Genomic DNA, 24,961 nt, shown 5'->3' on the forward strand with positions numbered 1-24,961 from the left:
TTCTTCATGAGGGGCTTCTTTTTTTCTTCTCTTATTGATAGTTTTTTCTATACATATTTTTTTTCAAATTTTTAATAAAAATTAGAGGCCTAACCTTATGGTAAAATGGTCTTGAGATTTACTTGATAAACTTAAGGGTTGAACACTCACACTCTGTAAATCTGTCCTCAAAGAATGGGGCGGATTTATAAACACCAAGTTTTAGTTTTTCGTAAATTTGATTTGATATTTGCAATAGATTCACGAAACAGTCACAAAGTATTCTAGCTGACAATTAACCCCTTCAAAAAATAATATGCAAAGTAGAAGAGCATCCGATCTCCACTTAAAAAAATTAAATGGAACATGTATTTTGTTTTTATTGATATGTGAGTTGATATGGGCTGTATTAGCCACTGTTTTAAGAGCTCCCCATATATGGATTCTCATTTAGAAAACTGGCGATTATTATCAATAGTGTTTTTAACACAAAAAATGCCGTTTCTTTAGAAAAGCGCGTATTATATGCCAAAAACACCTTTGCCGTATAAAACGGGAATAAAACACGTTTTTTTAAAAAACATGTATAATACCCGTATTATATGTTTTTTTCATTTTTTACAGTTTTTTGCCTTTTTTATTAATTTTCCTTTTTTTATAATTTTTAAGATATATTAAATGTTTAAAATTTTTAAAAAATTTACCAAACTTTTCTCGTTTTATTCTCGAGATATAGAACTTTGCCGTATTATACTTATATTTTTCTTCGCCGTTTAATACTCGTATACTTGTTTTTTGACAGTTTTACACATATCAACGTGTGCAATTTGTGGATGTAAACTGGCAATTACTTTACTGTTTAAAGGGGATGTATTGTATAAATAAATTTTTTGAATTTTATTTCGTAAATGAAATACCTAAACGTGCTTTAACAATGTGGAAATTAGGAGTATTTTTCTACTGTTGAACTTTCCAACTATTTGAAGTGTTTTTGCTCTTATTTGTTTTCTTGAACAAACAATAGAGGCTGTTCGCAAACAGTAACATTATGTTACTGTTGGGTTTGATGCAGGAGACACCAACATAATATTACTTTTCTCAATCAGCTTCTAAGAATTTATTTGGTAATAAAAACAGGGTTGTTACTATTGCATGTATTCAACCTAAGATTGAGACATGTTCATGAAACACCATTCTAATAATTAAGGCCGATACATGAAATCTTATGTACAATTACTGTTGCCAAATGCCTCAGAAGGAATCTTTGTTTTTAATGAGCTCAGTGTCTTTGAAGGAGTACTTTGTTTTCCCCACACTTTCGGCATCAAACCCGTTGGAGGAGTCCTCCAAATATTTTATTAATCCAACAGTACCAAAAAAACAATATTCATAGGGGAACTAACAAAAAATTTCTGCAACCTTCACAAGGAGAAACATTGAACCTCAGACTAAAGGCTGCAAGGAAAGAGTTTGCACATCTGAATTTTGGTTGGTGATGTGGAACAATTGAACTTTGTTAGCCACTATTTGGGGAGCATATCCCCCTCTACCTTCAATAAGAGGACTAAGCCAAAATTTCCAATTCTTGTTGTTAGCACCGATGATTATGGTGGAGCAGCCATTGAAGTCAAAATGCAGAAGCGTCCAAGCTAACATCACAGTCTCATGAAAAGGAGATATTGATATGCGGCAGAAATGATTTTCCATGTCAAAAAAATCTTTGGCTTCCTTTACCTTCACCGCAACCCAGCAAACACCATTAGTTTTTGTAGATGTTATTTGGATAATTCCATGGTTAGGATGAATGGTTAGCCATTTACTCGGAATGATGCCAAAACTGGACCAAAAGCGCATTTCTAAAAGTTCCTCAGGCTGGCTATCGAGAAGGACAACAAAGCTACTAACACAATCCATCCATATGGGAGAGCACATCCAGTTAACAGGTCTGCTATCTCCCACATGAAATCGCTTATTTACCCCACCCTTTCATTTGGAGTGAAAACTTTGGTCACACAAACCTCAATGGTACACTAAGGACCTTTTTGGTAAACAAAACAATATGTAACTATTTTACGAATATGACTTAAAAATTAAAAAGATTCATAAAATACTTTAAAAATAAAATAATTTTTTAAATTTACCTCAAACAAATTTACCTTCATTTGAAGCAGATTTATAAAACAATTACAAATTATTTCATTTGCTAAAAGAGCCCTAAGGGGTTGTTTGACAACTTGATCTAGTGGGCGGGATGAACTTTGGATTAACTCTCTCTCTCATATATATATATATATATATATATATATATATATATATATATATATATATATATAAAAGGGTTAATCCAAATGGTCTTTAAACATAATATTAAAAAAAGAAGACCTTCTTAAGTCAAGGTGATTGATAAATCCTTTAAAGTGAAAAAGTCGGAAGATCTGCCCACAAAAACGTCGAAATAACTCTAAAAACAAAGTTGTTGAGAACTTGAAATCATCAAGGAAGACGTGCTCAAAGAGTGTATGCTAAACAATAAGAACATGGTTTAACATGTCATTCATGAAACACAACATATATTATGTGTACATCTACTTCCGAATACAAATTTGAACACTATGGATCACATATTAGTCGTTAAAACAGTCGGTTTGTTTAAACAATAGATCTCTGTCAGTGAAGTGATCATATCAGTTTTGGATATGAGATTCGAGACTATCAAATGCCCTTGTAGTCATAGAAAATGCATTTTTTCGAGAATGGATATGAGATTTGAGACTATCAAATGACCTTATAGTTATAGTCATAGAAAATGCGTTTTTTTTTTGAAAAAAAACACAAAAAAATGCGATAAATTAACTAACCGTTTAAAACTTAAAAAAAAGACGTTTTTTTGAAAAAAAATGTTAAGAATGATAAAAGGAATTTTTAACTCATTTTTCATGTTTTTTCAGTTTTTTAATGTAAAACAGTTTTTATTTTTTATTTATTGCAAATCTACTCATCTTTTGATGTTTATGTTATTAGTTTCTCACTTATTTTACTTTGTCTTCATTTTTAGTTTTTAAGTTTTTTTTATAAATGTATCATTTTTTTTTTCATTTTTTCAAAGTCGTGTTATTCTACCAAAGAAAAACCTCACCGTTTAACACTGTGAGACGTTATTTGTGACTATGTTTTAAAGTAGAACCCAATGACAAGGTCATAGTTGTTATAGAAAAGAAGCATATAAAAAAACAAAACATAACATTCGATGAGAAAACCAAATCAGATTCAGATTTAAAAAATGACATTAGAAATAATTTAAATTCAAATTTCATACTATTGAGCTTAGATTTAAATTTAATTTGAAAAAAAAATATCCTGTATCCAATATCCATGCAATTTGTTCTTGGTGGCATTTAAGAGTCACATCGGGATATTCCATTATAAATTGAAAATTGGATTCTAATATGGTAAAATTTTTTCATCATTCATGTTCTAATCTAAATTCAAATTCACAAACTCGAAACATAATAAATCCGATTCCAAATCGAAAATTCTCCTAAATAATACCTAAAAAAAAAAAACATTTTAGAGGTCAGGAAGAGACGTGGGGAGGAGCAACTGCGGCTTCGCTTTGTCGCGGGAAGGACGGTGACCCCGAGTGTCTGGAGGTTTCCGATGATCACCGCGCATCCATCCGACGGCCCACGACGTCCCAACACAAGCTCTTTCGCCATTGGCCGAAACTCGTGTCGACCGACCTGCTATTGGTCCACGTCACCCAAAAGAGGCAAAACGGGGCCCGCTTCGCGTCATCGTCCCTCCTAGAGAAACGCTCCCCCCGCGACTCCGGCTCCTTTTAAACGCCACTCTCTCCCTCCCTCTCTTCGTGTTCCGTCTTTTCCCTTCCAGCCCGTTTCGCAGAAAGAGAGAGAGAGAGAGGAGAGAGGTCTGATCTGGTTTAGGAAATCAGGGAGAGATGGATCTCTCTGGAAGAAGAAACCTACGATCTCTTTGTTTCTTGGCGATCTTATCGCTAGGTAATGATCTCTTCTTTTCTCTGGTTCTCATCTTCTTGTTGTGTTTGGTTGTGAGATTCTTAGTATTCTTTCTGTTTCCCGAAAAGAGAAAACACCATGTTGTTTTTCTGATCTGAGTGGTCGGTGTCCGGACGTATTTGTGAGATTCGAGTGAACGGTGGGCAAGTTTGTGCTAGTGTTTGGAGCGATTAGCCAGGAGTTGGTGTATATTTCACTTTTCTCTTCTTCTTGCGCTAACAATTGTCTTTTGGTTGGCGTGGTTAAGAGTTTCTTCCGTGTGTTCTCGTCTGTTGTCAGATCAGATCGTTTTCACTTTGGATTTCTGTTTTCTCTCCCCTTGGAGTTAGGCGTAGCTGTTTATTGCGAGATTTGTGTGTTTTTTTGTTCTTGAAAAGCGACTTTGAACGATTTATAAGATTTCTTTATCATTTTCCCCTCCCCTTTAAAAATAACAAATGCGGATTAAATAAGCTTTTCTGCTTTTCTTTTCTTAGTGTGGGCACGCATACGGGGTACCTTTTGAAGTATATCTGCATAACACATGAAATATATATATTTTTTTCTGTTGTTATTGTTATGGTTCTTGGAGTAATTGTTTGATAGGGCTCTGTTTAGGTTGTTCATTGTTGGTTAGGTTGGGCCATCGCTTATATTGGCAGTCGGATGGCAGGTTTATGTGGAGGAGTGTCTTCTGTCAACCCATTGTTAGTGCATCTTTATACCTAAAACGCATAAACATGTCTGGTTCTTCATAATCACCGACCTTAGATGGGATTTGGGAATTGAAGTTGGTGACCCCTGATTGATTGGCTTAGCTTGTACTAAGCTCGCTCAACTCGGTCCACTAAGCGAATGAGCTCAAAGCGGGCTGGTTCTGTTGGGATTTATGTCAAGTACAAGAAATTTTTGTTTGTTTGAGCTCAGCTCGTTATTGGGTTTTTGGGTTGGGTGGGGGTGTGAGAGAGAGAGAGAGGAGAGAGAGATCTAACCGGACGTTGCTGGTTGTCATTAAATGCTGCCCGCTGGCATATATTTTTGTTTGTCGAGTTAGTGCTATCTATAGACTTATATGAAACTCATTATTCCAACGCGACCTCTAATTTCTTGTTCAGTTGTCCTCCTATGATCTGATGATCTCTAAGTTAGACTGCTAACCTTGTAAGTTCTGAACTCGTGTTGGGTTTAAGCTCAGCCAATTGTTTTAATCAAACAGTGCGCTAGCCAACCGGAGACAAGCTGTTCATCACTCAAAGGGTGGTAGATTAGCCAATGGTGAACTTAAGTTGGAGCTAAGCTGCTCTGCCATGTCCAAATGCTGTGCTTGATGTTTTGGGTCTTTCGAATTGTATAGTGACAGTTCTCTTATACTATTGCCCTTTTCGTTTGATAGTTTTTTTTTGTCTATCCTTGGATTCCATCGTCTTAGTAATTTAGTAAAGTGCAAACCTTTAAATTTATGACATTTCCGTCTGACTTAAATAGCATTTTGCGCAAATTTTGACCTTGCATATTAGCCATCTTATTAGTGATGTATCACTGCTCTTTCATTTGAAAGTTGAGGACGAGGACTGTTCATGATCTGTTGGAATATTGGTTTTCTTTTCACCAGGATGTCTTTGTGCATTCGTCATTGCGAAAGAAGAGGCCACCAAGTTGGGAACAGTTATTGGTATCGACCTTGGAACAACATACTCTTGTGTAGGTGTGTACAGGAACGGTCATGTGGAAATCATTGCCAATGACCAAGGAAACAGAATCACTCCATCTTGGGTGGCTTTCACGGACACTGAGAGATTGATTGGTGAGGCAGCTAAGAATCAAGCTGCTGTAAATCCCGAGAGGACCATTTTTGATGTCAAGAGATTGATTGGTAGAAAGTAAGTACAACCTTTTATCGTCCGCAAGACCATTTTTGCATCTCCTGGAATGGATTTCATTAGTTTTTTTCCCTCGTCGGTCTCTATGCTTTTAAACGGCTTATGTATGCACGTTCCATGTCTAAAGCCATATTTATCTGTCAGGTTTGAGGATAAGGAAGTTCAAAAAGACATGAAACTTGTTCCCTACAAAATTGTGAACAAGGATGGGAAGCCATACATACAAGTGAAAATCAAGGATGGAGAAACGAAGGTATTCAGCCCTGAGGAAATCAGTGCAATGATTTTGACTAAGATGAAAGAAACAGCTGAAGCTTTCTTGGGGAAGAAAATTAAAGATGCTGTTGTGACAGTTCCTGGTAAAGAGAAAATGCCTTGGTTTACTATTTTTCTGCTGATTTACCACGTTTATCTGTTTGTGTTTCTGACTCCATTCTCAAACCCTTCCTTCAGCATACTTCAATGACGCCCAGAGGCAGGCGACAAAGGATGCTGGCATAATTGCTGGCCTAAACGTTGCTCGTATCATTAACGAGCCTACGGCAGCAGCAATTGCTTATGGCCTGGACAAGAAGGGAGGAGAGAAAAACATTCTTGTCTTCGACCTTGGCGGTGGCACTTTTGATGTCAGTATTTTGACCATTGACAATGGTGTTTTCGAGGTTTTGGCTACGAATGGAGACACACACCTTGGAGGTATGAACTATGGAAATGATGATCATCTTTTTCTATATTGGTTAGGAAATGTTGGTTTGTATTATTGCATAAGCCAATATTCTCTTTCAGAGGCAAGTTATTGCTGTGTACACGTTTCTATTGGGCATATTTGCTTTCAACAAATCGTCATGTTACGCTTTTGTTTGTGTCATACTTGAATGACATCTGATGAAGTTGTAAATTTGATTCATTCTAGGCGAGGATTTTGATCAGAGAATCATGGAGTACTTCATTAAATTGATCAAGAAGAAGTACGGAAAGGACATCAGCAAAGACAACAGAGCTCTTGGGAAACTGAGGAGGGAAAGTGAGCGCGCCAAGAGAGCACTGAGCAATCAGCACCAAGTCCGGGTTGAGATCGAGTCTCTGTATGATGGCCTGGATTTCTCCGAGCCTTTAACCCGTGCTCGCTTTGAAGAGTTGAACAATGACCTATTCAGGAAGACCATGGGTCCTGTCAAGAAGGCCCTGGAGGACGCTGGGTTGGAGAAGAAGCAGATTGATGAAATTGTTCTCGTTGGTGGAAGCACTAGGATTCCCAAGGTTCAGCAGCTTCTCAAGGACTTTTTCGATGGGAAAGAGCCCAATAAGGGTGTCAATCCAGACGAAGCTGTTGCATACGGAGCAGCTGTTCAAGGAAGCATTCTCAGTGGTGAAGGGGGTGAAGAAACCAAAGGTCTCTCTCTCACTCTCTCTCTCTCTCTCTCTCACTCACTCACTCACTCTGCTTTTGTTTGGCAAATCCATCATTGATCTTGTTTCCCTCACACTGGAAAGGTGAATCTAATAACAATTGCTGGGTTGCAGATATTCTTCTTTTGGATGTGGCCCCACTCACTCTTGGCATTGAAACCGTCGGTGGGGTGATGACAAAGTTGATTCCGAGGAACACGGTCATCCCAACCAAGAAATCTCAAGTCTTCACAACATACCAGGACCAACAGACCACTGTCTCTATTCAGGTACTAACTTAGGTTTCTACAATCGGTACCTGTAATGAATTGAGACCACTGATCAGGTTACTTGACGTTGCATTCAACAAGAAAAGATCCACCTGGGTCTCTGTTTGTCTTGTCATTGTACTCATGATAATACGGATACACCAACCACATGTCCAGGAAACACGTGGTTCAGGTGTGCCGTAACGAGATGCAGCACCTTGTGATCAGATGTGCCCTCCTTTTTTAACTTGTAGTTGTGAAAGGCGGATGCGTTTCAATTGCTTCTCTTTCTTGGAAGGAAACCAACATTTTTTTTTCAGCAATTGCTTTCGTACCTGAAACTTTCTCGTCTTTGCGGTCCTTGCTAATTTGCTTATTCGGCTGTCGCAGGTGTTTGAGGGTGAAAGAAGTCTTACCAAAGATTGCAGGCAGCTGGGAAAGTTTGATCTTACCGGAATTCCTCCTGCTCCAAGGTATATACACAGTTGCATTGCTTTATCGTATTTTCTAAAATAAAGTAGCTTTCAGCAAGAAGCATCCGAACATCTTCTTTTATAACTTCCATGAGTGCTTACTCTTAATGCCCGTCACATTTAAAAGGGGTGTCCCACAAATTGAGGTCACGTTTGAGGTCGATGCCAATGGCATCCTGAACGTGAAGGCGGAGGACAAGGGCACGGGGAAGTCGGAGAAAATCACCATAACGAACGACAAGGGGCGACTGAGCCAGGAAGAGATCGATCGGATGGTGAGGGAAGCGGAGGAATTCGCAGAGGAGGACAAGAAGGTGAAGGAGAAGATTGACGCCCGCAACAGCCTCGAGACATACGTCTACAACATGAAGAACACCGTCAATGACAAGGACAAGCTGGCGGACAAGCTGGAGGCTGATGAGAAGGAGAAGGTGGAGGCGGCGGTGAAGGAGGCGCTCGAGTGGCTTGACGACAACCAGAGCGCTGAGAAGGAGGACTACGAGGAGAAGCTCAAGGAGGTGGAGGCCGTCTGCAACCCCATCATCACCAAGGTTTACCAGAGAACCGGCGGTCCCGCTGGCTCTTCTGGTGGCGACGACGACGACGACTCGCATGAGGAGCTGTAGAGTTTTTATAGACTGGACCATCCCCCCCTTCTTCTTCCTCTAATTGTTCTATAACGAAACCGAGAGATTTAGTTAAGAGAATATGCCAAAGAGTCCATCAGTCGGTGTTTTGAGAAAAGCTACGTTTTTCTTTCCTTGCCTGTAGAGAAATCTCCTTCTGAACTTTTTTCCCCATAACATTGTCTTTTACATCCCATCGTGTAGCTGGAATTCAAGACTGAATTTTTTGGAAGCCCGCTTTATACTCTCTCTCTCTCTCTCTGTCTCTTTTCCCTCTTCCAAGTTCATTATCCGTGTTTGATGATGTTAAGTTGTTAATGAAGTCGTGAAAGGAAGACGCCTTTTTATTCTTTTGAAATCTGGTGAGCAGATATTGACATTGTCGGGTGAGCGTGCAATATTTTCAGGATTCCTCCTCTTTTTCCACCTTGCATTTTGGATGCTTTGTCCGTGTGTCCGAAATTGGAGGTTTCGGTCTCCACATTCTTCAATCTTTTCTGCACAGAGAAAGTTCTGCAAGTGCGTGTCCGCGGCTGTAGCTTGTGAGTATGAATTCATTCAACACTTTCGCGGCCAAGTGTCTTGCTTCTGTGCCTGCGGCTTTGGAGCAATCCAGTTGAATGATGGTTGTTTCCAATGGTGAACACTTTTTGTTAGCACATTCTACATCTTCCCAAAAGAAATGAGGTGTCGTCTAACGTCAACTCCGACCTGTGAATGGTCGGTCCCTTGTGTGTCCAAAACCTGTTGGAAAAGTTGGACTTCTGCAGCCTTCAAACGTGCCGTTGGGGCTTTCCTCTGTTATGCTGGTGGCGGTTTTAGATTTAGTGCCACGTTCAGATGTTGGTCTTTCTGTCATTCAGACCTTTTCGGTTCCTTCTCATGTACCTTCCCTTGTGAGTATTTGCTACTTTCCATTAAGGGTCCTTTAGAAAAAAAAAATCCTTTGGCTTTTTAAGCGGTAGACTGCATAAGAAGAGATCATTGGAAAGCAGATGCTCATCCTCATCATCAAATCGGTGGGCATTGTGATTCCCCATCTGTTGGTTCTTTTTTCAACAATGAGAGATCGTAACAGGATCGGCTGAGATTGAGCTCCAATGCTCTAGCAACAAGAATACACACGCTAGAGGGGCGTTACCCCTTCATGGGCAACGTTACAGAGAATGCTCGAAGGAAAGGCGGTGAAAAGGTTGCACGTGATTCAAATTCAAATAACCTAAGGGAAGTTAGAAGTAGATTTGAATTTGACATAAATCATGAAAGCCAGTTCCCAGACCATACCTTCACCATTTCTATAAGGTGGTGCGTTCACCATAAGGATATATTGCTCCGGACATAAGAACACTTGCGGCGAGTCATATTCACAAAATTAGCCAAACAGATTTCGCATCATAGCCTCCGCTATTGCCACTCGCATCTCACAATTTACCTTGTTGAAATTGTAAAAATGCTCGCTGTATCAATTCCAATTCTATGAAATTAATGCACCACTCGATACATCTTTCAGATCATTAATTAAAATACCCTTGACAAAGGTTTGGGTTAGCCTGCGGCAGTTGTCATGCCAGTACCTCTCACACACAAATAGCTACAAAATGAGTCAGATCCATCCAAAGCTTGAAAATGTTAAAAAAATTGTATATTTTGAACAGGACTCTTCGAAGTCCTTTGCTAGACATTTTTAAAAAAAAAATTTTGGGTAGAGCGCCTTCTACGAGACTGTTATTCTGTCATATCATTTTCAGATGAGCCGCGGAAGAAAATGTACATACTTCTGTTATTTCTGTCACGCAAACTCAGCACCTTATCACAAACTCAGTAGGATGCATATTGCTTGGAGCATCCCTCAACTCCATTTCCCGATTGAGGCAAGAAGGTCAGCCACAGGCTAATTAGACTCCCGGCGTTGGCAATAGCGCAAGTTCCTCCAACAATAATAGAATCAGCAAAAACAGCTAAGTCAACCCTGCTCTTCTTGAATGGAATGCTCGGCAAGATCCAGATCAAGTTTCCGCCTCAAATGTGACCTGTCAGTACTGCAAACATAAACTCAAAAAATGATTAAAATAATTTTGATTCTTGAAAATCTGCTCCAGCTACCTGTCATTGATGCTGCAAATATATGTTAACTGCTTGAGAACCAGCAAAAACATGCATGATTCAGATTTCTGCATTCCCTCATGCCAAAGACAAACATATGCCAAGCATACAAAATTTATCCAGTTATTTCACGAGAATTCAATTGCCTGTATAATTCAAAGTGTAAATTCCCCAGAACCATATCTAATCAAGTTTTTTGTTCAAGCAATAACCACCAAGAATATGGAAGAAGTAGAACCCTATTCCAATCCTCCAATAAGCAGCTTTTCCTAATAAAAATGCAGGAAATCCTTCAAGGCGGTTAGAGTAAGAGAGAAAGTGCCATACATTTTTTGAAATGTTAATAATGAAAACCTGTTTCATATATGACCTTCTGCAAGTGTATACATAATAGCAGCTTGAGAAGTAACATGCATTATTAAGATTAGTACTTCATATTACATCCAAGGACAAGGACAAGCATAGCCTGCATCCATAAAGTTTATCCAGAATATAATCACTAGTTGAATTATATGAATCAAAAGTACTCCGGGCTACAGGAATCCTCTCACTGGACATAAGAACAGTTCCCCTGTTGTTGGAGCTAATCAACAGAAAATGCTCATATTACTGCACGTTTGTGGACTTACTGCCCCTCTTTGGGTCTTACACCACTTGTGGAGTAATCCTTTTGCGATTTCTGATGAAAATCTCACAACGACGTAGGAAACAGAACTTTCTGACCAGAGAAATTCATCACCATAACTTCTCCTAACAAATAATCGTATATCACAGGAACTAGAAGTCTAAGCGTTTGATTTCTTCAAACAAAGCTCTGATACCATGGAAAATGCGATGGGGTGCGGAAGAAATGCAGGAGCAGAATCGGGAAAAGCTGACGCGGTGGTCAGACAATTTCTCTTATAGAAGAAAACTTAAATACAGCAGAGATACTTAGAACACAAAAACACTTACAAACTAGGACCTTGGACTGAGACTGAAAGACCTTTGGCACTTGAGAAGAACTGAGGATCCGTGATGAGGCTTGTCGCTCTGAGGTATGATTTCCGGATGTGTTGCTTCATGGCAGAGGTCTGCTTTTATAGGACTCTAAGCTGGTAACCGGGCAGACCGGTTACTTGACCGAACAAATAAGTTACCTCAATAATTGAGGTAGCCGACGCTAGACGACAAAACAGAATTATTGCTTTGTGACGTCATGGCATGCGTCATCGTGGGTGACGTCATTGCATGCGTCAGGGGTACAATTATTGGTGAATGACGCCATTGTATGCGTCATTATTACATTTAATTATAGTCTCCCAAAAGTATGACGTAATCCTCGCAGGATACGTTGGACTGCAGCCCGGAGACCAGGTAGGCGTCGAACCCAGTTCGAGATTGGTCCTACGTAATAGGACCAGTGTTCGTTCCGCTCTGAAGCTTGGACCATGGATCTGAGTTTAGCTTCTTCAATTTGGATGATGGCATCGAAATCTCTGAGCAGTCGGTTGTGAAGTTCTTGCTCGAGCCTGAAGAGCTCTGAGTCAAGATGATGTCTGTTGGAGAGATCCATCCCTCGCGGGACACTGAAGCGCTGGAGGAGGAGTTGCTGGTATCTGTTAGCCAGCATTGAACTTGGTTGCATAAATCTTGGGCAACCTTCATCTGGAGAGGATCCTGGTGATGAGGATCTTCGCGCCATTCCTGTAAAAACAAAATAAATTTGTTAACTATATTTTCTTCCTGAGGGGGAAGTACCCTTTGTACAATGTAGCAGACCATCCGGGAGAGAGTGTCTGCTATAGTATTTTCCTTCCCATCTATGTGTTCAAATTTCACAGGAATCCCGAGCCCTGTGATGAAGTCTACAAATGAGATCCATCTAACCCTAGATGGCTTGTTGACACTAGACTTGTTGAAGAAGGATATGATGGCTTGACAGTCTGTTCTAACAAGGAGGCCATCAGACTCCAAGTAGTATAGCTTGAGGCTCTCGAGTGAGTTCATCACCGCATGAATTTCAGCATCTATCGATGACTTTGGTGGTGAGAACTTGCCGCTGGCATATGCGCAGGGCTTTTCCATTGATCTGGGGTCATTTCTTTTGGGTTTCCATTTGATGACCCCTCCCCATCCATCCATACATCCGTCTGTTTCGAAGACTAAGGCACAGTCCTTGGGGGGGATAGATAGTGGTGGCAGGTTTTGAATCAGATGCTTGATCTGATTGACTAGAATCCAGTCCTGCCTGTTCATGCGTCTTTCCCCAGTTGGACTTGTTTTTGCATACAGGGGAGAAAGAAGCTTCTCAAGATTGGTGTCATCCGTCCCAGTAATAGCAAACACAGGACTATTGCTATTATTGTGCATTCTGGGACAACACAAGATCCAAAAACCGGTGTCATCAAAAAGGGCAAGGAACGAATGGTGTTCAATTACAAACGCCTAAATGACAACACGGAAAAGGATCAGTACTCGCTGCCCGGCATAAACAGCATTATCAAGAAGGTCTCCGGCAGCAAAATCTACAGCAAGTTCGACTTGAAGAGTGGATTCCACCAAGTTAAAATGGATCCCGAGTCCATCTTGCTCACTGCGTTCTGGGTTCCCCAAGGATTATACGAATGGCTAGCAATGCCATTCGGATTAAAGAACGCACCGGCTATCTTCCAAAGGAAGATGGATGAAGTTTTCAAAGGCACCGAAGACTTCATTGCGGTTTATATTGCTTCATTGCGGTTTATATTGATGACATTCTGGTCTTTTCCCAGAATGAAGATTCACACGTAAAGCATTTGAGAATAATGCTTGACCGCATCCAACAGCATGGGCTAGTTCTTAGCCCTACCAAGATGAGTATCGGCAAGCGCCAAATTGAATTTTTGGGCGCCATTATTGGACAAGGAGAAATCAAATTACAGCCGAACATCATCCAGAAAGTCCTTGAGAAAAAGGACTTTGAGCTAGAAACACGAACGGGCATGCGTTCCTGGCTCGGCATCCTGAATTATGCCCGTCACTTCATCCCAAATCTTGGGAAGCTTCTTTCTCCCCTGTATGCAAAAACAAGTCCAACTGGGGAAAGACGCATGAACAGGCAGGACTGGATTCTAGTCAATCAGATCAAGCATCTGATTCAAAACCTGCCACCACTATCTATCCCCCCCAAGGACTGTGCCTTAGTCCTCGAAACAGACGGATGTATGGATGGATGGGGAGGGGTCATCAAATGGAAACCCAAAAGAAATGACCCCAGATCAATGGAAAAGCCCTGCGCATATGCCAACGGCAAGTTCTCACCACCAAAGTCATCGATAGATGCTGAAATTCATGCGGTGATGAACTCACTCGAGAGCCTCAAGCTATACTACTTGGAGTCTGATGGCCTCCTTGTTAGAACAGACTGTCAAGCCATCATATCCTTCTTCAACAAGTCTAGTGTCAACAAGCCATCTAGGGTTAGATGGATCTCATTTGTAGACTTCATCACAGGGCTCGGGATCCCTGTGAAATTTGAACACATAGATGGGAAGGAAAATACTATAGCAGACACTCTCTCCCGGATGGTCTGCTACATTGTACAAAGGGTACTTCCCCCTCAGGAAGAAAATATAGTTAACAAATTTATTTTGTTTTTACAGGAATGGCGCGAAGATCCTCATCACCAGGATCCTCTCCAGATGAAGGTTGCCCAAGATTTATGCAACCAAGTTCAATGCTGGCTAACAGATACCAGCAACTCCTCCTCCAGCGCTTCAGTGTCCCGCGAGGGATGGATCTCTCCAACAGACATCATCTTGACTCAGAGCTCTTCAGGCTCGAGCAAGAACTTCACAACCGACTGCTCAGAGATTTCGATGCCATCATCCAAATTGAAGAAGCTAAACTCAGATCCATGGTCCAAGCTTCAGAGCGGAACGAACACTGGTCCTATTACGTAGGACCAATCTCGAACTGGGTTCGACGCCTACCTGGTCTCCGGGCTGCAGTCCAACGTATCCTGCGAGGATTACGTCATACTTTTGGGAGACTATAATTAAATGTAATAATGACGCATACAATGGCGTCATTCACCAATAATTGTACCCCTGACGCATGCAATGACGTCACCCACGATGACGCATGCCATGACGTCACAAAGCAATAATTCTGTTTTGTCGTCTAGCGTCAGCTACCTCAATTATTGAGGTAACTTCTTTGTTCGGTCAAGTAACCGGTCTGCCCGGTTACCAGCTTAGAGTCCTATAAAAGCAGACCTCTGCCATGAAGCAACACATCCGGAAATCATACCTCAGAGCGACAAGCCTCATCACGGATCCTCAGTTCTTTTCAAGTGCCAAAGGTCTTTCAGTCTCAGTCCAAGGTCCTAGTTTGTAAGTGTTTTTGTGTTCTAAGTATCTCTGCTGTATTTAAGTTTTCTTCTATAAGAGAAATTGTCTGACCACCGCGTCAGCTTTTCCCGATTCTGCTCCTGCATTTCTTCCGCACCCCATCGCATTTTCCATGGTATCAGAGTCCTCTCTGAGCAGTCGGTTGTGAAGCATCCCCTGGGATGGTTCCACCACGTTCCGCAGCACTCTGATGTGTAAAAACTGCTTCCGGGACGGGGGTTTCTATAGTGACAGATGTTGAGGGGCTTGAGTATTATCAAGGTCCTCATCATCCGAGCTGATGGAAGCTAGGTCTTCTGTTGGGGCTTCCTTAATGATCAGCTTACTGTTGCTAGGTTTCATCATCTTTGCTAGACGGTCCCCTAGCTTGACCTCTAGCTTGGCTTTCCCTTTGCGAGCTTTTTGTGCAAGCTCGTCGTAATCAGCTTTGAGCTCAGTTTCGAGCTTGATATCTTCATATTGTTGAAGACGTTGAATCAGCTGATGGCGTTCTTCCATAAGTTTCAGCCTTTGTTCATCACTCCAGTTTAGGTACTCCTGCTGAGATCTAATGTATCTGAAAGTGTTGGTAGGGCCTTCAATAATGGAAGCTGGGAACACCTGTGGTTGCAGGGAAACTTCAATATCAAAGTAGAAGCTTGCACAGGAGTTGCAGGCAACTACTTGACATATAGGGCAGCTAAGGCGAGCACGTTTGATTGCTATTTTTGGGCAACAAACGCATTTGCTATTGTCGACCTCTTGATAGAACTGCCACTTGTGCTGGCATACCATTTGTTCGTATGGCAGCATGACCGTTGGGCGCCAGTTATTTGGATCTGCTCTGGCCTTTGCTTGTCCCAATGGCTGAATCCTAGGGCCATAGTGTTGGTCCTGGATGAATACGAACAGCGAATTTAGCTGTTCTACGCCTTCCTCTTCATTTTCTGATAGAGAGTAGATGGCGTCTGAATCCGCTTCCCCTTCGTCTACTGAGACGATTTCATATTCCTCGGGGAGTTTGAGTCCTTCAAGGACTGCCGTGCGCCTTACATTGCGCTTATCGTTAGGACATTCGCGGCTGAAATGTCCTTCTTCTCCACAGAGATAGCACTTGCATTTTGAGTTGCGAACCAAGTGCTTCTTCTTTTCTATCCTTGCATGGCTTGAATGAGGCTTACCTTTGTAAGTCTTTGATTTTCTGAAGCCATAAGATTTTCTGGAATGACTTCCAGTTTTTCCATAATAGCCTGGGATAGGTATCTGGGAACAGAACGAGAGATCTTTGATTGATCTCCTGAAAGCAGCGTCTTGGCACTCAGCTTCCAGATATTGATAGGTGAAGAGAATCCTCATGTAAACTCCTATCTTGACGTCTGGGTGCTTTGCATCGAACTGACGCTTAACCCTCTCACCGAATTGCCCTGGCATTTTGTTCCAGAGTTTTTCAGAGAGATCTGTTCCGATCCACATTCTGCCTGTTTTGGCTGCTAGATGCCAATATTCATTTAGGAATGGCAGAATCTGCTTCATGTCTGTACACTGTAGTTGATCCAGGTCGCGCATTGCCTGATCTTGAGTGTACGTGGTGCCCTGTGCAGGGTCTTCTAGAGAGAAAACGAGCCGGATTTGAGACAGGATATTGTTAGTTCCTTCCCGGCCGTCAGCTCCTGCTAGCATGTCTTTGTACTCAGTTTGGTACTGCATGCGCCATGTTTCCCATGCTAGTCTTTCATCTTCTCCAAGCAGGTTTTCGATAAATTCCATTTTGGCCTGCGTGTCGGAGAATGTTTTATCGGCGCAAAGATTGCGGGTGATTGCAGCCCACCGCGCAAATACTTCTTGGAATTTGCCGACATTATATGGTGCCACAAAGATGACTCCTGTATCTTTGTGTGCAGAGGGAAGATCGAAGTTCTCATTGTAGTCTTTCCCTCGGAATTTGATTGGTCCCTTTCTTGAGCCAGTTTCGAAATATGGCTCTGGTTTGATGGGCTGGTTTGCACCAGTCGCTGGAGGATAACCAGGCATATTCATTCTTGCTTCTCTGGTTGCTGGTACTAGGGACGCTGGGTTGTACGAGGAGGTCACCGAGGATGAAGCCAGGAGTGCTTCTTGAAGTGGTTTGAGAGATGGGTAATCCATCTCTGGTTCCTCCTTTCTAAGGACGCAGAGGTGTTCTTTCTTTTCAGCAAACGGGTTTATGAACCCAGTTTCCTCTGTGTCGCTTTCATCAAAGATGGGGGCTGGTTCAGTCCAGGGTTCTCCCCATGTCAATAAATATTCTAGTTCCTCATCTTCCTCTGAGGAACTGTCTTCTTGCACAAGGACAACAAGGAATTCCTGTCCTTCTTCTGCATCAGCTACGGGATCTGGTTGTTGCTCATAATTGCTGAAACGCAGGGATATCCGTCCATCCTGCAGTTGTCGGGAGGACATGGATCTTGGGACGACTGGAATGATGACTGAGGAATTTGTGATTTCCCAGTCTAGGCCTTGCAAGCCTTCCGTTGTTCTTCTTCGTCCAGGTAACGCTGTGACGCCATGGCTAGCCAAATAGTCTGTTACGTGACTTATTTGGTATGCAAATGCCATGTTAGGGGTATTTGATAGGCGTCCGATCAAACCCCGTGTGATGATGAGGTTGGCCTCACCATTTCTCCAGGTGGTGTAACCCCTGGTTCTGATAGAGACTTGGAAGTGGCGATAGAAATCTCCTATCGTCATTATAGTGTCTGGAACTATAAAGGAGATCTGTGATCCTCTTGATAGATCTACTTCCATGGTGGCAAATATCTGTCTGTCATCCTGCCACCTGGTGTCTCTGAAGACGATGAGGGCTTGAGTTCCCTCATCCTGTCGGTGAAGGATCTGGATCCTCACCTGTGCAAGCCCTATGTGTACAAAGCGGAAATTGCTTTGTTGCAGTAATCTGTAGCTGTCGGGCTGGATGAAAGGCCGGTCTGTCTGTTGTCCGTCGAGAACAGATAGGGCCTCTTCGGAGAGATGCTGATAGACTCTGTGTTGATCTGAGTCTCTCCGTGAGCTGTACAGAACTTCTGCGGGCACCATGGTTGCTCGATCTCGTAATGTCCGCTGGAGTTCGTTTTCAGGGGAAAGGTGTTGCTCAAGCACTTCCCTGTGTATTTGGCGTCCAAACAGCCTGTTGACGCCTCTTCGGAGGTTGTGCCTCCGTCTTTGATCCTGTCGGTAGGATCGAATCTGATCATCAAATTCCGTTGTGGTATTTGATGCTGATGTGGATGCAGTCGTGGTTATGGAGGGTCGGCCGCCTCTGGTTGATGCCATCTTATGCCTTTAATTTCTTATTCTCTTTGTCGAGAATATCGTAGGGGTCGATGAACACCTTGAGTTTGCCTGTAGGCTGTGCTGTAGGGGTGCCGAGGGATAAGCTTTTCAGCTTTCCTGTAATTTCCTCCAGAAGAGAATCCTCTTTTGATTCAGTCGTCTTGACTGCTTGCAGATCAGTTCTTAGTGCTGCAATATCACTGGACAGTTGGGTAATTTGGGCCTCAAGTCTGGAAAGTTGCTTGGATAGGTCCGACTCTTGAGCTAGGAGGGCAAAGGTAGAGTTGTTTTGTTTTAACAGAATGGTAAGTGTTCTCAGGATATCCTGACTAACATTACCAGTTGACACTAAGGTTGCCGGAGAAACGTAGGCAAGAGCTGGTGGGTCAATCTCGTGCGTAGATTGAAGAGCCTGTTTTATCCTTTTATCTGCTAAAAGGGCTACAGGAATCCTCTCACTGGACATAAGAACAGTTCCCCTGTTGCTGGAGCTAATCAACAGAAAATGCTCATATTACTGCACGTTTGTGGACTTACTGCCCCTCTTTGGGTCTTACACCACTTGTGGAGTAATCCTTTTGCGATTTCTGATGAAAATCTCACAACGACGAAGGAAACAGAACTTTCTGACCAGAGAAATTCATCACCATAACTTCTCCTAACAAATAATCGTATATCACAAGAACTAGAAGTCTAAGCGTTTGATTTCTTCAAACAAAGCTCTGATACCATGGAAAATGCGATGGGGTGCGGAAGAAATGCAGGAGCAGAATCGGGAAAAGCTGACGCGGTGGTCAGACAATTTCTCTTATAGAAGAAAACTTAAATACAGCAGAGATACTTAGAACACAAAAACACTTACAAACTAGGACCTTGGACTGAGACTGAAAGACCTTTGGCACTTGAGAAGAACTGAGGATCCGTGATGAGGCTTGTCGCTCTGAGGTATGATTTCCGGATGTGTTGCTTCATGGCAGAGGTCTGCTTTTATAGGACTCTAAGCTGGTAACCGGGCAGACCGGTTACTTGACCGAACAAAGAAGTTACCTCAATAATTGAGGTAGCCGACGCTAGACGACAAAACAGAATTATTGCTTTGTGACGTCATGGCATGCGTCATCGTGGGTGACGTCATTGCATGCGTCAGGGGTACAATTATTGGTGAATGACGCCATTGTATGCGTCATTATTACATTTAATTATAGTCTCCCAAAAGTATGACGTAATCCTCGCAGGATACGTTGGACTGCAGCCCGGAGACCAGGTAGGCGTCGAACCCAGTTCGAGATTGGTCCTACGTAATAGGACCAGTGTTCGTTCCGCTCTGAAGCTTGGACCATGGATCTGAGTTTAGCTTCTTCAATTTGGATGATGGCATCGAAATCTCTGAGCAGTCGGTTGTGAAGTTCTTGCTCGAGCCTGAAGAGCTCTGAGTCAAGATGATGCCTGTTGGAGAGATCCATCCCTCGCGGGACACTGAAGCGCTGGAGGAGGAGTTGCTGGTATCTGTTAGCCAGCATTGAACTTGGTTGCATAAATCTTGGGCAACCTTCATCTGGAGAGGATCCTGGTGATGAGGATCTTCGCGCCATTCCTGTAAAAACAAAATAAATTTGTTAACTATATGTCCTGCCTGTTCATGCGTCTTTCCCCAGTTGGACTTGTTTTTGCATACAGGGGAGAAAGAAGCGTCCCAAGATAGCTCGAACTTGGGAAGCCAAACTTACTGTCCTTCTTCTGCATCAAACTTACGGAAGGTCCACAAATTGAAACCTAGCAACAGTAAGCTGATCATTAAGGAAGCCCCAACAGAAGACCTAGCTTCCATCAGCTCGGATGATGAGGACCTTGATAATACTCAAGCCCCCTCAACATCTGTCACTATAGAAACCCCCGTCCCGGAAGCAGTTTTTACACAACAGAGTGCTGCGGAACGTGGTGGAACCATCCCAGAACTTGAACCTGAAGAAGATGATTTCGAATTCTTTGACAAAATTGAAAAAGAATTCCTGGGAGCAACAGTTCTAAACCGGCTTTACAACCTCACAGTAGAAATACAAATACCGGAGGTAAAGCCTTTCTCTGTCACTGCTATCTTGGACACAGGAGCAACTACCTGTTGCATCAAAGAACAAGCTGTTCCCCAAGAAGCACTACAGAACAGTCTCATGACGGCCAGCTTCACCGGAGTCAACTCAACTCAGAAGGCCTCAAAGAGACTCAAGGAAGGGAAGATGCAAATTGGACAAAACATCTTTTATATCCCTTACACTTACGCCATGCCCATGGAACTTGGAGAAATCCAGATGATCCTCGGATGTAACTTCATCCGAAGCATGAAAGGCGGCATGCGTATAGAAGGTGATGAAATCACCTTCTACAAAAATGTGACAAAAGTGCAGACCCAGCAATCAGTCAGGATTGCACTCCTCTGCAATGAAGAGATAGAAGACGAGAACCAATACCTTGAAATCAAGGAACAAGTCTTCTATCATGAGCAACCCACTGCCATCAACTTTTCAGACAAATTCAGCAAAACGATGGAAAGGTTGAAGATGACAGGTTACATTGGAGAGAACCCTCTCCAACACTGGGGCCAGAATCAAGTAACCTGCAGGATTACACTGAAGAATCCCGATTTCATAATCGAGGATCGCCCCTTGAAACAGCTAACGCCAGCCATGAAGGACGCGTATGCACGACATGTGGATGCTCTCCTCAAGATTGGTGTCATCCGTCCCAGTAATAGCAAACACAGGACTATTGCTATTATTGTGCATTCTGGGACAACACAAGATCCAAAAACCGGTGTCATCAAAAAGGGCAAGGAATGAATGGTGTTCAATTACAAACGCCTAAATGACAACACGGAAAAGGATCAGTACTCGCTGCCCGGCATAAACAGCATTATCAAGAAGGTCTCCGGCAGCAAAATCTACAGCAAGTTCGACTTGAAGAGTGGATTCCACCAAGTTAAAATGGATCCCGAGTCCATCTTGCTCACTGCGTTCTGGGTTCCCCAAGGATTATACGAATGACTAGCAATGCCATTCGGATTAAAGAACGCACCGGCTATCTTCCAAAGGAAGATGGATGAAGTTTTCAAAGGCACCGAAGACTTCATTGCGGTTTATATTGATGACATTCTGGTCTTTTCCCAGAATGAAGATTCACACGTAAAGCATTTGAGAATAATGCTTGACCGCATCCAACAGCATGGGCTAGTTCTTAGCCCTACCAAGATGAGTATCGGCAAGCGCCAAATTGAATTTTTGGGCGCCATTATTGGACAAGGAGAAATCAAATTACAGCCGAACATCATCCAGAAAGTCCTTGAGAAAAAGGACTTTGAGCTAGAAACACGAACGGGCATGCGTTCCTGGCTCGGCATCCTGAATTATGCCCGTCACTTCATCCCAAATCTTGGGAAGCTTCTTTCTCCCCTGTATGCAAAAACAAGTCCAACTGGGGAAAGACGCATGAACAGGCAGGACTGGATTCTAGTCAATCAGATCAAGCATCTGATTCAAAACCTGCCACCACTATCTATCCCCCCCAAGGACTGTGCCTTAGTCCTCGAAACAGACGGATGTATGGATGGATGGGGAGGGGTCATCAAATGGAAACCCAAAAGAAATGACCCCAGATCAATGGAAAAGCCCTGCGCATATGCCAGCGGCAAGTTCTCACCACCAAAGTCATCGATAGATGCTGAAATTCATGCGGTGATGAACTCACTCGAGAGCCTCAAGCTATACTACTTGGAGTCTGATGGCCTCCTTGTTAGAACAGACTGTCAAGCCATCATATCCTTCTTCAACAAGTCTAGTGTCAACAAGCCATCTAGGGTTAGATGGATCTCATTTGTAGACTTCATCACAGGGCTCGGGATCCCTGTGAAATTTGAACACATAGATGGGAAGGAAAATACTATAGCAGACACTCTCTCCCGGATGGTCTGCTACATTGTACAAAGGGTACTTCCCCCTCAGGAAGAAAATATAGTTAACAAATTTATTTTGTTTTTACAGGAATGGCGCGAAGATCCTCATCACCAGGATCCTCTCCAGATGAAGGTTGCCCAAGATTTATGCAACCAAGTTCAATGCTGGCTAACAGATACCAGCAACTCCTCCTCCAGCGCTTCAGTGTCCCGCGAGGAATGGATCTCTCCAACAGGCATCATCTTGACTCAGAGCTCTTCAGGCTCGAGCAAGAACTTCACAACCGACTGCTCAGAGATTTCGATGCCATCATCCAAATTGAAGAAGCTAAACTCAGATCCATGGTCCAAGCTTCAGAGCGGAACGAACACTGGTCCTATTACGTAGGACCAATCTCGAACTGGGTTCGACGCCTACCTGGTCTCCGGGCTGCAGTCCAACGTATCCTGCGAGGATTACGTCATACTTTTGGGAGACTATAATTAAATGTAATAATGACGCATACAATGGCGTCATTCACCAATAATTGTACCCCTGACGCATGCAATGACGTCACCCACGATGACGCATGCCATGACGTCACAAAGCAATAATTCTGTTTTGTCGTCTAGCGTCGGCTACCTCAATTATTGAGGTAACTTCTTTGTTCGGTCAAGTAACCGGTCTGCCCGGTTACCAGCTTAGAGTCCTATAAAAGCAGACCTCTGCCATGAAATCATACCTCAGAGCGACAAGCCTCATCACGGATCCTCAGTTCTTTTCAAGTGCCAAAGGTCTTTCAGTCTCAGTCCAAGGTCCTAGTTTGTAAGTGTTTTTGTGTTCTAAGTATCTCTGCTGTATTTAAGTTTTCTTCTATAAGAGAAATTGTCTGACCACCGCGTCAGCTTTTCCCGATTCTGCTCCTGCATTTCTTCCACACCCCATCGCATTTTCCATGGTATCAGAGCTTTGTTTGAAGAAATCAAACGCTTAGACTTCTAGTTCCTGTGATATACGATTATTTGTTAGGAGAAGTTATGGTGATGAATTTCTCTGGTCAGAAAGTTCTGTTTCCTTCGTCGTTGTGAGATTTTCATCAGAAATCGCAAAAGGATTACTCCACAAGTGGTGTAAGACCCAAAGAGGGGCAGTAAATCCACAAACGTGCAGTAATATGAGCATTTTCTGTTGATTAGCTCCAGCAACAGGGGAACTGTTCTTATGTCCAGTGAGAGGATTCCTGTAGCCCTTTTAGCAGATAAAAGGATAAAACAGGCTCTTCAATCTACGCACGAGATTGACCCACCAGCTCTTGCCTACGTTTCTCCGGCAACCTTAGTGTCAACTGGTAATGTTAGTCAGGATATCCTGAGAACACTTACCATTCTGTTAAAACAAAACAACTCAACCTTTGCCCTCCTAGCTCAAGAGTCGGACCTATCCAAGCAACTTTCCAGACTTGATCCTCAGTTCTTCTCAAGTGCCAAAGGTCTTTCAGTCTCAGTCCAAGGTCCTAGTTTGTAAGTGTTTTTGTGTTCTAAGTATCTCTGCTGTATTTAAGTTTTCTTCTATAAGAGAAATTGTCTGACCACCGCGTCAGCTTTTCCCGATTCTGCTCCTGCATTTTTTCCGCACCCCATCGCATTTTCCATGGTATCAGAGCTTTGTTTGAAGAAATCAAACGCTTAGACTTCTAGTTCCTGTGATATACGATTATTTGTTAGGAGAAGTTATGGTGATGAATTTCTCTGGTCAGAAAGTTCTGTTTCCTTCGTCGTTGTGAGATTTTCATCAGAAATCGCAAAAGGATTACTCCACAAGTGGTGTAAGACACAAAGAGGGGCAGTAAGTCCACAAACGTGCAGTAATATGAGCATTTTCTGTTGATTAGCTCCAGCAACAGGGGAACTGTTCTTATGTCCAGTGAGAGGATTCATGTAGCCCTTTTAGCAGATAAAAGGATAAAACAGGCTCTTCAATCTACGCACGAGATTGACCCACCAGCTCTTGCCTACGTTTCTCCGGCAACCTTAGTGTCAACTGGTAATATTAGTCAGGATATCCTGAGAACACTTACCATTCTGTTAAAACAAAACAACTCTACCTTTGCCCTCCTAGCTCAAGAGTCGGACCTATCCAAGTAACTTTCCAGACTTGAGGCCCAAATTACCCAACTGTCCAGTGATATTGCAGCACTAAGAACTGATCTGCAAGCAGTCAAGACGACTGAATCAAAAGAGGATTCTCTTCTGGAGGAAATTACAGGAAAGCTGAAAAGCTTATCCCTCGGCACCCCTACAGCACAGCCTACAGGCAAACTCAAGGTGTTCATCGACCCCTACGATATTCTCGACAAAGAGAATAAGAAATTAAAGGCATAAGATGGCATCAACCAGAGGCGGCCGACCCTCCATAACCACGACTGCATCCACATCTGCATCAAATACCACAACGGAATTTGATGATCAGATTCGATCCTACCGACAGGATCAAAGACGGAGGCACAACCTCCGAAGAGGCGTCAACAGGCTGTTTGGACGCCAAATACACAGGGAAGTGCTTGAGCAACACCTTTCCCCTGAAAACGAACTCCAGCGGACATTACGAGATCGAGCAACCATGGTGCCCGCAGAAGTTCTGTA

General features: G+C 42.7%; 2 protein-coding genes across 2 annotated transcripts in view; one reads left to right on the plus strand and one right to left on the minus strand.

The window, feature by feature from the left end:
* The first annotated feature begins 3,837 nt into the window (after positions 1 to 3,837).
* LOC116252689 (luminal-binding protein) lies at positions 3,838 to 8,864 on the plus strand. The gene is made up of 8 exons (XM_031627126.2): positions 3,838 to 3,998; positions 5,608 to 5,875; positions 6,020 to 6,234; positions 6,329 to 6,571; positions 6,789 to 7,268; positions 7,400 to 7,554; positions 7,924 to 8,006; positions 8,134 to 8,864. Exons 1-8 carry the CDS (start codon positions 3,938 to 3,940, stop codon positions 8,630 to 8,632), a joined length of 2,004 nt encoding a protein of 667 aa, XP_031482986.1. The 5' UTR covers positions 3,838 to 3,937; the 3' UTR covers positions 8,633 to 8,864.
* Positions 8,865 to 10,094: 1,230 nt separating this feature from the next.
* Positions 10,095 to 24,961, minus strand: part of LOC116252790 (cyclin-dependent kinase D-2-like) — a 42,861-nt gene continuing 27,994 nt past the window's right edge. The window contains exon 7 of the mRNA XM_031627321.2: positions 10,095 to 10,671. Coding sequence (XP_031483181.1) covers positions 10,596 to 10,671 — 76 coding nt within the window. The 3' untranslated portion in view covers positions 10,095 to 10,595. The remainder of the gene's footprint in view (positions 10,672 to 24,961) is intronic.

This window comes from Nymphaea colorata, chromosome 4 (genome assembly GCF_008831285.2).
Source record: "Nymphaea colorata isolate Beijing-Zhang1983 chromosome 4, ASM883128v2, whole genome shotgun sequence".
NCBI classification, from domain to species: Eukaryota; Viridiplantae; Streptophyta; class Magnoliopsida; order Nymphaeales; family Nymphaeaceae; genus Nymphaea; species Nymphaea colorata.